This window comes from Terrapene carolina, unplaced genomic scaffold (genome assembly GCF_002925995.2).
Source record: "Terrapene carolina triunguis isolate 2854851 unplaced genomic scaffold, T_m_triunguis-2.0 Scaffold69, whole genome shotgun sequence".
In the NCBI taxonomy this organism is placed as follows: Eukaryota; Metazoa; Chordata; order Testudines; family Emydidae; genus Terrapene; species Terrapene triunguis.
The window spans coordinates 49,260,360-49,276,676 of record NW_020664420.1 but is presented as its reverse complement, the minus strand read 5'-3'; the positions used below and the strand labels follow the sequence as shown (position 1 = coordinate 49,276,676).

Here is a 16,317-nt window from a genome sequence, read left to right as displayed (position 1 = left end):
ACAGATGGTGCAAGGGGAATTTTTTTAAACATATAAGCATTTTTATCTGAAATGAGTGCACAAGGAATATCAATGAAAAGAATAATCAATTTCAAACCATTTTATCTTGCCAAGAATTCCAGGGTTTTTTTTAAGTCTTATTATTATTTCTTATGCCTGGCACCATTGCAGCTCATGATTTCAGAAAAATCCTCATTTATATAAATTTCTACAATAAAGAAAATTTTTAACACAATGTTTTGGTGGCCAATTCAATGGCATTTCTGATTTTCCAAATGTTAACTTTAAAGGGTTAAAAAACCCATTGAGAATTACAGCATAAGTGTTTCTGCAGAAATGACATCAACAATATTAGCTGGTTTGTGAGCCTTCAATCAAGCAATTCAATACAAGAGAGAATATAGGCATAAATCCAATATACACTGTTCATGTTCACTTTACAGATCTGTTGACAGTCATTTTCCTATTGTGAAACTCAGCAATGACAATGTACTATTTTATCAACTCTTTACAAGATATGGGATTTCAGCAAAAACAAAATGAGAGAGGCAACAACTACTGTATTTAGAGCAAGTAAGTATTTTCACCTGTAGAATTAAAGAGGATGATGTAAAAAGTTTCATCTGTTTCAGGGGTATCATCTTCACTAATAAATACTGATATTTTGTGTTCTCTTTCCCCAACATCAAACACAAGAGCTTCACTCCTTCCACTGGAATTGAAATCTCCGTCTTCAACTGTGGCTCCTCCGTCAACTGTGGCATATAAGACGGTAATGGCTACATCAGCAGATCCATTCCTTAGGACTGTAAAGTGAGCAAAATCTCCTTCTTGAACCTTCACAACAACAGGATCTGAAATAGATAAATTACAAATTCAGCAGCATCCTTCAAACCATCAGCTTCCTATGCTAGACATCACTGTTTAATCCTACAAAGTTAAACTGCAGAACGATTCCTCAGGGAGACAAAAGGAAAATCTGGAAAAGTTTGAGGAAACATTTTCAGCATGAGAGGATACTGACCTGGCCACCTACCCCACCTCAGCAAAATGGAATAGTGAGACACATGAAGAAAAGCCTCTGGCTAAATCAAAAAGAAACAGACCAAAAAAAAGCATCCTGGGGAAGAAAGCTAGCAAAAACTGTATCAAAATATAAAGCACTTGGGTGAAATCCTGGCTCCATTCAAATCAATGGGAGTTTTGACATTGGCTTCAATGGGACCAGGATTTCACCTTTAACATTTATCTTGTATCCATAATAAGAACACTAACATCAGTAAATGTATTTGTAACTGCACTTTCAAAGGAATGGGATCTAACCTGAAAAGTATATGGGGTCATCGTTCCTTGTGATTTGTAAAACTGCACTGCTTGTGTTTCCAACTCTGACTCCCCCAGTGGTATTGACAAGGCTGATGGTGAACACTTCCATTTCTTCAGGTAGCTAAAGGAAGAGGTAATATGAAGTAAATCTGTTTCATGCAAACAGGAAGAAATTAAAATTAGATAATCAAAAGCAGAGGAAGCTCTAAGGGCCAGTACTGATTCACTCATCCTTAGATATGTGTATTATCCATATGCTTGTACAGAAAGGGACCAGAGATCACCACAGGTCTGCAGCTTTGGAGCCCGAAATCAGGAAAGCACTCAAACCTATGTTTAAATCTCAATGCAGTTAATGGGACTTAAATCCATACTTAAGTACTTTGCTGAACTAGGGTCTTAATGCCTCACTCTAACTATTATTTGAAAAGAGTAGGTCTGGGGTAGATTTCTAGTTTCCTCCCCAGTGAATACTGATACAGAGAAGTAATTTAGCTTCTCTGAAATATCCTCCTTTTTCTCCTTAATTGTTCCCTTTATTTCCTTTGTAGTCCAGCAGACCCAAAAATTATCTTTCGGTTTCCTGCTTCCAATACTCTTAAAAGAATTTCACGTTGCTTTGTGTCTCTTTGGCTATGTGCTACTTACTATTCAAATTCCCTCTTAACCCTCCTGATTTCTATCTTATATATTCTACTATACATAGATTCATAGATTCTAGGACTAGAAGGGACCTCGAGAGGTCAACATCTATAATTTGTTTCTTTCATTGGCTTCCCTAGGGCTGGACATCTGTTTTTTAAGGACCCAAACAGCCTCTTGTAACTTTCAATTTCACTATACTGGTATTTTTTGTTTAAGGGTATGTTCATCTTCTGTGACTCTGTTATGGTCTAGCTCCATGCTGTTTGAGGATTTTGATTTCCTCTTCTATGAAGCTGTTCTTTTAAATAGCTTCTTTTAAAACAAAAATTACTGCTTTGTAAGGTTTAAAGTCATAGCACATGTCTCTCAATGTTCTCACACTAAAGTAAAGTAACAAACTATATTTGTCTAAAATATTTACCTCATCTGGCAATGAGTAAATGGTGATCGTTTTTGAAAACTCCTGGTTTCCAAAGAAAACTGTCCCTTGCACTGGGTAGATGTCATTGGTAGAGACTGGTTCAACAACCCAAGACACGCTGACATTTCCATAGTTTCCTTGGTTTCTTACAATTCTGTAAGCAGCTGTGAAATGCAAACATCCAATATGATAAGTGTGCATCCACAAAACAATAAAAATTAAAGAGAAGCAGATTGACAAAGCCAATTCAATGAAAAAGAAGAGGAGGGGAACTAATCATTCTGGGATTCCATTTTGGTAGAACCATTGAAAACACAACTACATAAAAAATGTCACATGGATATAAGAAATAGGTACATGGAGGCATTTCCAATTTGGGTATAATTGGAAACTGCTGAAGAGCCAGGCAGCCAAATGATATGCCACTCCTGGTGAAATAAAACCTTATCTGCAAAATACTGGCCATATTCTGCAAAATGCTGAGCACCCTCAATTCTTGTGACATCATTGGAACTTGATGCCAATCAGACCCTTGCAGGAAGTACTTCTTAGAAACTTGCAGAACTGAGCCCTAAACAGAGAGATATAAATCTTCTCAACCTGTTTCCAGGATCTGCACAGCTAGACCTCCGCACTTTAAGCAGATGCAGAAAACAAAAGAATAAAAGATCAAGATCACAAGTCTCACAGTGAAAAGATCAAAAGAAAGCAAAAAAAATTCCATGTTTAGTATAGGCAGATAGATGTAACAGAAGCCTCCTTCAGCACACCAATAAGTGATCTCTTTGACTGGGAAAGCAACCGCTGTTCCTATAACCTCATGGTTTTAAGGGTGTTAGTATGAGTTAAACTATAATAGCTTGAACAAAACAGGAATTACCAGCATAGACTGCTTCTCCTTTACTTTCATTTATTGTTACAGCTAGTTCATCAGGGAGGAACTGAATTACTCCATGTGGATCATCATTCTTCAGAATGGTTATACTGACCCTTGTGGCAATTCCCAACTTGCTTGGCAGTTCACTGTGGCTACTGAGTACCACAGAATAGAATTCATCCAGCTAGAATAGGAAAACTAAGTCAAAAAAATCATATAGACTCATAACATTCACAGCATGAAAAGAATGGACCACAGTCCACCATTACCAACCTGGCAAGAAAAGTTACAGCTTTAAAAAGCAAATCAATGAGCATGTGTTTCCTGTGCTAACTTCTGCATAATGAGCAGCACCCCATTTCCATCCCTGAAAGTAGGGAATGTCATCAGCTTATATGATGTAATAAGGTCACTTAGCACATCACACGTACTACATCACAGTGGTCAAAGGTATGAAATGATATGTGGCAATATTCCATCAGCTATTCATTTATGGAAATATGAGTAAATAGCATGGATCTAAAGAACCTACTTCTAGGGCAAGTACATAATTAAGATCTGCATTTATTACTAGGCATAAAAGAACAAAATACCACATTTGTAAAAATGATCAAACATTCATGCATTTGTGTCCACAGAATTGTACTCAAGGATCATCCAGGTACTAATCACCTGACAAATATTTGCCTTGTTGCCACCAAACTAGTTAGCAAGGCAGCTGGTTTCAATTTTATCCCCCAGCAAGCTAACAACAGGAGAGTTGAAAATGAGGGGAAGCAGTTGCCCAACAATCTTTGATGATCCCAGAAAGAGGGGAAAGCCACCTGCTCCTGACCCAATGCACTGGAGAATGAGGTGTTGCAGGCCATCTGGATACCTCCCCAGGTGACATTTTAGGTAAAGAAAGTCCTATAGTCTTTTGGAGAAAGGGAGTTGCCACTGTAAACCCAGTTTCTGTGGGGAGGAGGTGATATTTGGATTCAGGGACCCAGATGTCATCTCAATAAATCATCTGGAAAAAGGGGTAAACAATGAGGTGGCAAAATTTGCAGATGATACAAAACTACTCAGGATAGTTAAGTCCCAGGCAGACTGCGAAGAACTACAAAAGGATCTCTCAAAACTAGGTGACTGGGGTCTAAATTGGCTGTTACCACTCAAGAAAGAGATCTTGGAGTCATTCTGGATAATTCTCCGAAAACATCCATTCAATGTGCGTGGCAGTCAAAAAAGAGAACAGAATGTTGGGAAACATTAAGAAAGGGATAGATAATAAAACAGAAAATATAATACTGCCTCTATATAAATCCATGGTATGCCCACATCTTGAATACTGTGTGCAGATGCGGTCACCCTATCTCAAAAAAATTGATTGGAATTGGAAAAGGTTCAGAAAAGGGCAACAAAAATTATTAGGGGTTCGGAACGGCTGCCGTATGAGGAGAGATTAATAAGACTGGGACTTTTCAAATTGGAAAAGAGATGACTAAGGGGGGATATGATTGAGGTCTATAAAATCATGACTGGTGTGGAGAAAGTAAATAAGGAAGTGTTATTTACTCCTCCTCATAACACAAGAACTAGAGGTCACCAAATGAAATTAATAGGCAGTAGGTTTAAAACAAACAAAAGAAGTATTTCTTCACACAACGCACAGTCAACCTGTGGAATTCTTTGCCAGAAGATGTTGTGAAGGCCAAGACTATAACAGGGTTCAAAAAAGAACTAGATAAATTCATGGAGGATAGGTCCATCAATGGCTATTAGCCAGAATGGGCAGGGATGAGTCCCTAGCCTCTGTTTGCCAGAAGCTGGGAATGGGTGACAGGGAATGGATCACTTGATGATTACCTGTTCTTTTCATTCCCTCTGGGGCACCTGCCATTGGCCACTGTCGGAAGACAAGATACTGGGCTAGATGAACCTTTGGTCTCACCCAGTATGGCCGTTCTTATGTTCAATATTAGGACCAAAACCTGATCATCATTCAAACCCAAATATCAGCCTAATTTGCCAATTCCCTACTCAGCACTTTAGGTTAGAAAAAAAAAGTTGCTCTTCTTTCAAATGGGCCGGGGAGAAAGAGGAAAGCATAAGGGTAACATTTCAAATCATCATCACCATCATGTAACATGTACATGGCACCTTTTATCCAAAGCTCTACAAATACTATATGCTCAGCATCACTGAGATGCAGCTACTTCTGGTGTGAAAGGCGTAGTCAGGTGGACAACAGAACTTCAGCATGCTGTATAATAATGGAGGAAGAGGAAACTTTGATCAAAGACATCAGGACAAACCCTACCCTTTCAACCAGTGTCACAGAAACTTTAATACCCATGCACAGTGCACAGGACCCCAATTAGTACAATCTCATGCAAAACAAATTCAGGTATATGTGTGTAACATGAAGGTGGGAGGAGTAGTTCCCTTTGATGGATACCCAGACAGCCAGTTAGCTGTAAAATCCCTCTTTGTCTGTTCTCTGCTTGCAGGAAGCGAATGAGAGACTCAAGGGAGCTTGGACGGTGGCACGGAGTGACCCACCACCGCTCAGCTCTTCTAATAGGTCCAGGTTTGTTATAGAAGGAGGACTCTTATACAAGGAGACCCTTTCTGGTAGGCACAAGAAGGACTGGCATCCTCAGAGACAGTTGGTAGTTCCAACTAAGTATAGGGAAAAGCACTTGAGTTTAGCCCATGATCACCCTAGTGGCCATGCTGGAGTGAACAGGACCAAGGACCATTTGGGGAAGTAATTCCACTGGGAGGGAATGGGCAAGGACATTTCAACCTATGTCCGGTCTTGTGAGGTGTGCCAGAGGGTGGGAAAGCCCCAAGACCAGGTCAAGGCCCCTCTCCAGCCACTCCCCATCATTGAGGTTCCATTTCAGCATGTAGCTGTGGATATTTTGGGTCCTTTCCCTAAGAAGATACCCAGAGGAAAGCTGTACATACTGACTTTCATGGATTTTGCCACCCAATGGCCAGAAGTAGTAGCTCTAAGCAACACCAGGGCTAAAAGCGTGAGCAAAGCATTGGCAGACATTTTTGCCAGGGTAGGTTGGCCCTCCGATATCCTTACAGATTCGGGAACTAACTTCCTGGCAGGGCCCATGAAACATCTTTGGGAAGCTCATAGGGTAAACCGCTTGGTTGCCACCCCTTACCGCCATCAAACAAATGGCCAAGTGGAAGAGTTTAATGGGACTTTGGGGGCCATGATACGTAAATTTGTGAATGAGCACTCCAATGATTGGGACCTAGTGTTGCAGCAGTTGCTCTTTGCCTAAGAGCTGTACCGCATCCCCGTTTGGGATTTTCACCTTTTGAACTTGTTTTTGGCCACGAAGTTAAGTGGCCATTACAGTTGGTAAAGCAAGCAGAGAACAGACCAAGAGGGATTTTACAGCTAACTGGCTGGCTGGGTGTCCATCAAAGGGAGCCACTCCTTCCTCCCTTTATGTATCACGATATGTGATAGTTTTATAGCTCAGTCAGTCTCTCTCTATTTCTGTGTCCCTTGATAAGGAAAAGAAAGACTGAAAAGAACCAACAGAAACCCATCGAAAATGTCACTAAAATCTACAAGCGAAAGCATCTGTGTCATAAAAAATTGTTAAAACCACAGAATTTGTGAACACAATTTAAGTGTACAAAAATACTTTTACCTCTGGAACCCCATCCATCCTTGTTAGCAGGGTAATTACAATCTCCCTTTCACCAGGCTTAAATTCCAGAATTCCTGTGTTTCCATAGAACTCATTGCTGTCTCTAGGCTCTACAGAGTAGCGCAGAAACTGTTTGATAAGTGTCCCCTTGGAGCGGACAATTTGTAGTTCAACAGACTCCCCTTCCTTTAAAAAGAGAATGGAAGATCAAGCAGTTTCCCAGTACTCAAATATACTCTTAAGGTCAGGTGTCTACCATGAAAACTTACTTTTATAGTGTAGGGTCCTCTGGAAGACGAAGAAAATTCAAATACTCCCCCAGGATCATCATTTTCCATAATGATCAGTTCACAACTCGTAAACCCAGATTTAAGGATCTCATTTTCCACACTGACCCTGAGAAAGGAAGATAAAGAGCTATTTTGAAGTGGCAGTATTGTTTGGAAAACAAATACAGTACAAATATATGCAAAGTATATAAACGTATCAGAGCCATGGTAAACTCTGATGGGTTTGTTTTGCATGTCCCAACCATGAAAGAGTATCAATAATTAACTGCAATGGTGACACTGATTAAACAAAGAAGTCACAATAATTATATGAGAATGTTTTCATGTATTTGGTTTTGGGTTTTGGTTTGGTTTTGGTTTGGTTTTTATATTTGGGTTTTTTTGTTTGTTTGTTTTGGGTTTTTTTGCTTCTAAAATATCTTCACTTTTTGTTGAGTGTATTGTGGCTGGTTGGTCTGAATTTAACAAGGTCACATGTGCCCAGAACACTCAGAGAAAGAAATGAAAATACATTTGTACAGATAAATACTTAAAGATCAGATTTAGTGCTATGTTGTACTTTATTCCATGTGTAATAAATATCCCCACATCACCAAGATAGCCATACTTAATTTAGTAGTCACACATTTGGGACCCTACCCTGCTCTCATTAATGTTAATACAAGTTTTGCCATTGACTTCAATGGGAGCAGGACTGGACTCTTGATATTATGAACCTGATGTTCCCCTATGGCTTACCATTGGTTGGTGCAGGATGTGTGGGGTGGTATCAGGGAGATAGCTAGGGTAACCAGATGTCCCGATTTTAGAGGGACAGTCCCGATTTTTGGGTCTTTTTCTTATATAGGCTCCTATTAACCCGCACCCCGTCCCGATTTTTCACATTTGCTGTCTGGTCACCTTAGAGATAGCCCTGGACCCAGTAGGAGTTTGTGCTTCTTCCTAGCAGCTATAACTTTTGTCATGGGTGAAAGATCCTTTATGGCCCCTACGCCAGTGCAGCACAGGCATAGGGTAGCATTGCTCTGCCATGCCCACTTCTGACATACCTCCTATTCCAAGACAGGTGGTGACTGATGCATGATGGGAACTGGCACGCTTGTGCCAGCAGAGTGTTCCCTGTGATGGGAGATTTCACTGCTGGCAATTTGTGACCGGTTACTGGCCTCTTTGCACTTTATTAGTGGCACAAACTGGCCAGATCTGATTACAGAATCCAGTCCTACATATTTAAGTAAAAACAGAGGAGTTCGTGTTTATATATATATTTTAATAAGAGCTAATGGAAAAGTTGGTCCATGAAGTACAAAGAAACCGAAGGAAGAATTATGCTTCCACATGTGATTCTGACCTCTTCTGTTACAAACATTGCCTGTCCTCTAATAAATCAATCATCCTGTCTCCACTGAGCTTTCTTGTACTTTTTCCCCCTCACATCAGACTCTTTACTGGTGACACTTTAAGCTTGATGGCATAAAAGACACCAGAGAAGCTAGCATTGAAGGATGCACTGAAAAGCCCTTTTGAATTTGGATAATATATAGGTCCATATACTTTCATATAATTGGATCCTTTCAGATTATTTGTTTCCAATGAAAATTAGGATCTATGTACAGCACATGATTGTCTGCATTTGTTCTACCTCTTACCCACCCTTGATCTGTATTTCACATTAAAATAAGAAAATAAACCTTCACTTGGGACCAAAATTTATCAAATGTTTGGAATTTACTGAATCACAAATTCCCAAAGACAATTCTGGAAATCACTAAAGAATAATGCTCCCGGTTCCTGATTATTACCTATCACAGCCCATTCTAAACAAAAGACACAGGACAATGAGTCCTTTATTATTCAATAGGTGTCACTTGTTTGTGTTGGTTAACTATGAAAATTATTGATGTGTTAGTGGAAGAAGTTGTACTACAAAAATATGCAGGTTATTTAAAGAAGAAAATAACTCTGCTCATAAGTTGTTTTAGGATATTTATAGAACACTTGTTTTGGTCAATTGTACTCAGTTCAGTGATTTAACTGAGGCAAGTTGTACTTGTGGTGATTTTAAACAACTAATCCACTGTTTCATCAAATGCTGAAACATCAAACGCTGAGCCATGCATTCATAACATCTATCATTCACAGACCCTAAATAAAGAAGCATTTTCAAGCTGGCACCCCATGTCACCAAACGAAACTGCAAAGGAAACATGCATTGCCTGAGGAGATGCAGAAGGTACACTTCTTCGGAGAGAAAGAAATGATAAAGAGGACAGAGTCTTGTCCAACCCAACTGCTTTCAAAACAAAGTGTTGATTCACTGAAGACAAAGACACAGCTCGCTGCACTTACCCAAAGTACACGACAAACCTTTCTGTCTCTACCCTGTCAATACAGAGAGAAAGAAAGGGGGAGAGGGATAAAAGTGCCATTTGCCAGAATTTCAATAATACCAATCTTAGAAGAGAAGGATAAAAAAACTAAAGCTTTTTTTTTTCTTTTCCAATAGCTAATAATGTCCATTTTATGGGAACACTACTTGCTTGGCACTTCCCTGTTTACAAATGCCAGCAAGAGGTTCAGCAGTTTCCACTTAGGAGAGATGACCCCATGACCAATCAGCATGTCAAGACCCATTCAAGACATTCCTTACCAAGCCCTCCCCTAAGAGCTCGATGGCTGCCAAGCACTGTACATGCTCACAAACCGCAGCAGCTGAGTAAATTTTATTCAGCTCTGTTTGTAATTACTTTGTGCCTTTAATTAGACAAAAAAAAACTTTATTCTCAGGTCTACATGCCTCTAGGATCTGTTTTTTCATCAATCTGCCAAAATGAGTATATTGGCAGATAAACGTAGGGAGAGTTTGAATGAGAACACATAAAAACCCCTGCTCAACAGGAAGTTACATGAAGTCTCATTTATGACAATTTTTTGATTAATCAAAGTACAAAAGTACAATATATAAAAGAAAAGTATTTTTCTACTCTCTTAATTCCCTCAATTTTAGTCACACATTTGTAACCAAATTATAATGATTAGCCAAGAACAGAGTGGAAATGAGGCTGAGTATGTCTCTGCTTGGCAATTTTTAACACCATATTTTTACTATGTGTTAATGGCCCCATCTTTTTATATATCATCATGCATCACAACGGTACAAACAGGCGACAGTTAGGCTTAGGGGGAGAAATTCTACTGAAGTCAATGGGGAGTTTTGTTATTGACTTCAGTGAGGTCAGGATTTGCTCCTTCCTTCACAAAATATACTGCAAAAGTGTTCCAGAGCCAAGTATTAATATAATGAAAATACTAGGAAAAATATTCCAAGTTTGCTAAACCAAAAAAGTTAATTAACTTTTAATCTGAACAAATATAACCCACATACTTAGAAATGGCACTGTAACATCAATAGCCAAGCTGTTGGTAGTATATAAACACAGGACACAAAGGAGACATCCTGACTACCAGGTGGGTTTTTAATATGTATGTTCAAGCTTTTGTTAGGATTTAAATTATAATAATTTCTTAATGAGTGAATGGTCAAGCCAGACACAATATCCCTTTCAGCTGCATGGAGTTACATTGAATGAATCCACATATAACTGAGACAAAAATCTCTGTTAAGAAGATGGACTAAGGAAGCTTGTCAGCATCTAGTAGCAAGTTGTAATGAACTATATGGCTAACAGCATAAAATGTGAAGAGGGCGACTACAATGAAAGAGGCAAAGAATACCATGAGGCTTACAACCTGAAATAAAAAACTGAGTGTTTTTACAAATTAATATCAGAGAGGTTGCTTCTGGTCCCATTGAAGTCAAAGAGAGTTTTGGCATCGACTTCAATCAAAGCAAGATTGGGTCCTTTTAAAAAATATATGTACTGTATCCAGGCTAATGAGGATAAAATAGCTGCTTTGACATGATGTATTTTCCTAGATTTATTTGTATATTCTTTCTGAAAAAATAAACACCTATGAAAAAAATAAAATATTAAATAGAAACAATGAGGATTAGATTTCATAACTTCTGCTCACACAGAGCACTGAAGTAAATGGGATCACTCACAGAGTAAGTATGCTGGTCCTGAATATTTACAACCTGTGTTATGCTGATATTAAAAGAATTATCAAATACATTAGTCACTAAGAGACTAAAAAAAAAGAAATCAGTGTTGTGAATTTGAAATTTAGATCCAAACATTCACATTAGAGAACTCATGTGGCTTTACTTTTATGCTATATTTTCTTGGGAAAATGAGCCAGATCCTGCTAATTTTCATTTTCTAGTACTGCATATTAATGAATATACTTTACTGATTTAGGCCCCAATTCTGCAAACTTGTGTGTGTGTGCTTAACTTTAATCACAAAAGTAGTTCTTTTGATTCAATGGGACTGTTCACTTGTAGCAGTGAACTAGGGACCTAATCCAGAACAGCAAATACCATGCCTATGCCCAGGCATATGCCTGTAACTGCCTGTTTCTGTGCTCTCTCTGGTGCACATTGAGGATTTGCATTATGGAAGCAGATATTCCAACTGCTGCAGTGAGTTGCACATGACCTTAGTCCTTCCCCATTCCCTATGCATATTGGGCTGAATCCTCAACTGCACTTGAGCAGTTCTCAGGAAACCTGGGGGTGGAACAAAGGTTGCTTTTTATTATCTGATCATGGTGACAAACACTGATTTATCCCCTGGTGAGCAGATTCATTTTACACTTCCGCTACTGTACCCACAGCTAAAGGCATACACTGGCAGCACTGTAATGATGCCTATGTCAGAACGTATTGATGCCTATGTCAAAGATTTTAGTTTTGTTTTCTCCAAGTAAAAGTTATGGGGAAAAAGCTGTCAAACTTAAAATTTCACTATAAAATGCGTGATTATTAGGAAGATCACATCTGATCTGATCTCAATTAAGTTTTTTAACAGAAACCATCAAAGGAGTGAAGTTCTGGAACAGCCTCCCAAGGGGAGCAGTGAGGGCAAAAATCCTAACTCGCTTCAAGACTGAGCTTGATAAATTTATGGAGTGGATGGTATGATGAGACTGCCTACAACGGCATGTAGCCATCTGCGACTGCTAGTAGCAAATATCTCCAATGGCCGGTGATGGAACACTGGATGGGGAGGGCTCTGAGTAACTGCAGAGAATTCTTTCCTGGTGTCTGTCTGTTGGGTCTAGCTGAAATGCTCAGGGTCCAACTGACCACCATATTTGGGGTCAGGAAGAAATTTTCCCCAGGTCATATCGGCAGAGACCCTGGGGGGATTTTGCCTTCCTCTGCAGCATGGGGCCTGGGTCACTTGCAGGTTTAAACTAGCATAAAATGGTGGATTCTCTGTAACTTTAAGTCTTTAAATCACGATTTGAGGGCTTCAGTAATTCAGCCAGAGGTTATGGGTCTATTACAGTAGTGGATGGGCGAGGGTCTGTGCTTGCAATGTGCAGGACATCAGACTAGACAACTATGATGGTGCCTTCTCACCTAAATATCTATAAGTCTATGAGAAAAAGTATAAAATGCTTCCTTCTTGAAAACCAAATATGCAATCTCTGATACTTTTGTAACAAACAGACTTAAAAAATATTGTCCCCTAAATGCCTCTTACAGTTTACACCAGATTCACAAGGTTTCTTGCACATCTTTTTCAATTAGCTGGTATTGAACATGGTCAGAAAGGATGCTGGACTAAATGGACCTTGGATTTGATCCAATATGGCAATTTCTATGTATTTATAAACTATTTCCATTTTTAAAAAAAAAACTAATGGAGAAACTTAACATAGTTGAGGTTCAAAGATTTTGAATAGCAAATAAGACTTTCAGCAAAAACAGGAGTTCAATGCTTTGAAATTTGCCTGGAAAACAGAACTGTCAGTGAATTTGTTTAATTTTTCATTAAAAGCATGCTTCATTAAACACATTTAGTTGAGAGCAAGGGATTCAGGCAAGGTAAACTTCAAATTGCTATGGAATGTTGTTTGATCACTCTGCTTCCTAGGTTTGTATTCAATGCTCATCCCTCTTTAATTTTGGGGGGATTATCCACTGATTTAATTAGTGCCAAGACCTAGTTTTAAAGAAAAGTATTAAAGGAGGATTTGCCACAGTACAAATTCCACAGAGTTTCTCATCAGAGGGGATACCTCTGCCTAGGGTTTAATCCAAAAATATATTTGATTCTCTGGAGATTATTTTAGTTTTCACTTATTTTTCTATTAATGACAGATGAAATTCAGTGTTTTCTTGAATGGTAATCAAAATTAGCAGTAGCAGTCGGAATTAGCACTCACTCCAATATTCTATTCCTTATTTTCAAGAAGTCTGATAAATCTCTGAAGACAAGACCAGATAAATTTTTACAGTGAAAGTTGGGTGAGTTTAACATGAAAAGCTTTTGAACAATACACATCCCTGTATTAGAACACCAGCTCTCTTGGAAGAGAAGTTGAAAGCATAGTAAAGCCAAAACATTGAGTAATATATTATAATATATTATATTATAGTTTGTGCTGGTGTTTCTTTGAACCTCAGTGCAGAGGGCATCTCACAACATATAAGCCACAACTGAGCACTGCAATTACGGAACTTAATCAGCCTGAGAGGCCTTCAATGGGCTCTGTGCAATTAGCTGAATTTCCACCATTGACTAATTTCTACTGCACTGAAAACTATCAGACACTTCACACTGAAAGGTCACAAACTTACATTCTGTAACTGCAATGTTTAAACCTCTTCCTTATAACTCAAAATGTAAACATTTTCTGAATATACTTACAGCCAGATTCGTAGCAGATGTAAATTGAGATAGCTCCACCGAAGTCAATGGAACTATGGAGATTTACACCAGCTGAAGAACTGGGCCATTGTACATCCACAACCTTGTTCTAGTTTCCCAAATTACATCAGATATGATTTCAAAAAAATGTGTGAACAAATACTCTAAGCACTCTAGGACTTCTATTTTCCATCTGTAGTTGGCAAGAAGACAAGGGTCTTTTCTTCCTCATGTAGCTCTCACCACAGTGATCTGGTGTTATTTATGTTTTGGTCTGGATTCCGGCTGAATTACTGCCTGGCACTCAACATGAGGCTACACCCAAAATAACCCACTCAGAATCTTCACCAGGCGCAGTATATGGTTGCCTCCTCATCAATCAGTTCTTCTCTTACGGTGCACAATATAAGAGTCCTTCATAATTTGTATTGGTCTCCAATTTGTTTCTGGATGAAATTTGGGGTGTTATTTTTTTCCTATGAAGTGATTGCTTCATGCTTTATACATGGCTTCCTACAATATTGTCCCAATATTGTCTCTTCCAAACTGTGGTAGTTACAATCAGCTGAAATGCGTAAACTAGCAGCGCCACAATTTAAACAGGAAAGGCCTGGAGGAAAGGTTCTCACAGAGAAGGATCCCCAACACTGAAGCTGAATTCTGCCCCACTTGATTTCACAGAGCCCAGATTTGTTTAACTCAGGGAATATAGTCAGGCCTACCTATTAACTGAGGCTTCTCCTGAAGGGTGGTGGTTTTTAACAGAGAACAGGAGAGCAAGGAGAGGGAAAATGTATTTGTGATGGCCTGAGAGTTTCTTTGTAAATATGGATGTAGTTAAATCTTTAATGTCTTGTAAAAATGTAACCTAAATAGAGTTCGGCACATTAACTAAATTTCAATAAGTAACATACAATCTTCATTAGAGCTCATATTATAACAGCATATTTTATCTATGGTGTTACTAAATGCATGTATGTGTGTGTGGGTATAGATATATAGATTTACTAACGCTACCATAGCACACACATTTGATTTTCACCTTGATTGATGCTGCAGTATATAGTACAGCACAAACACTTATCCAGCATGCAGTCTCTTTGTGTTGATTCTAATTCATTACTGCTGAGAGGTGCTGGGTTGCCAGCCCTGGAAACTGAAGTCTTCTGTTCCCCACAAAACAGAAACCATGCAGACAGCAGCAGTGCAAGCTTTCACACATCACCCTGCCATTATCCTTTGCCCGTGATTTGGAAGAGCCATTTCTAACAGAGAGAGGTGGTCTCCATGTTCATTCCATTCTTGGCTTCGGCTAGCACCAGAACTGCCAAATTTCAGCCATAGGCCTGGGGGAGATTAATTCGCTGCTAGACAGAGACTGTATAGGTCCACAGAAAAATTTGGATTTTGTCTCCTGCTTGGTTTCCTCTGCTTCTTCACCTCTGACCTTGCCAACAGCAGCTTGGGAAATCTGCTTACTGTTGGCATACACTTTACCCCATCACTGTCCACATCAGAACTCCCTGCCGATTGGGGAGGGCAAATGTTGGGTGCTAGCTGCGGCTGTCCTTGATGAAGATCTCGGGAGAGGGGGTGCACCAGATGCCCAACGTACAGCAAGTATGCTCATCTGTTGTGCTGGAAGGAGGAGCACAGCTGGAAAGTTCTGCCCCAGAGTACTGGGAGGTAGAGTAGCAAATGGGAGGCATTTTATATATATATATATGTTTAGGGGCTCTTATTAGGCTGTTTGGGAGCAGGGAAGGGGGTGTAAACCATGTTCTGAGGTGGTGCTAAAAGCTGGAATGGAGGAAGAGCAATACTCTTCCTCCTGTAGTCTGTCTAGTGTATTCTCCACTAACTGAAGCATGCATGCATGTGGCAGCAAGATGCATTACAAGCTCCAAACCAGATGATTGTGAAAAAAGGGACTCCAGGCCACTGCTGTCACCTGAGAATCCATGAGCTGTGATGGAGTTAGTCAAATACCCAAGAATGAGAACTATCATAAAAGAGAGTGACCACATATCTTCAATGGGAGCAGCAAACATAACCTCCATCAAAGAAAATAGCATTATGTGGACTGTAGCAAGTATTGTATGATTTACAATTCTAATTTCTTTTTTGTGTTAGCTCACAGAGTGTTGACCTTCCAGTGGAAATCATCATTAAGAGCTAGAACCAAAAGTTTCATGAACTGTGAAACTGTACATGCTACATGTCTATAGCACTTCTGGATACCTTGGCATTTTTAGAAGTGGATTAGTACATGCATATTTTCACAGAAATATAATGAGAGATC

General features: G+C 39.2%; 1 protein-coding gene across 1 annotated transcript in view; it reads right to left on the bottom strand.

Annotated features, from left to right (window-relative positions):
- Positions 1 to 16,317, bottom strand: part of ADGRV1 (adhesion G protein-coupled receptor V1) — a 416,737-nt gene that overhangs the window by 369,632 nt on the left and 30,788 nt on the right. The window contains exons 14-20 of the mRNA XM_026649237.2: positions 9,580 to 9,612; positions 7,210 to 7,336; positions 6,941 to 7,126; positions 3,273 to 3,453; positions 2,393 to 2,556; positions 1,324 to 1,447; positions 588 to 854 (exon numbers count right to left, since the gene is read on the bottom strand). Of these exons, the coding sequence (XP_026505022.1) occupies positions 588 to 854; positions 1,324 to 1,447; positions 2,393 to 2,556; positions 3,273 to 3,453; positions 6,941 to 7,126; positions 7,210 to 7,336; positions 9,580 to 9,612 (1,082 nt within the window). The remainder of the gene's footprint in view (positions 1 to 587; positions 855 to 1,323; positions 1,448 to 2,392; positions 2,557 to 3,272; positions 3,454 to 6,940; positions 7,127 to 7,209; positions 7,337 to 9,579; positions 9,613 to 16,317) is intronic.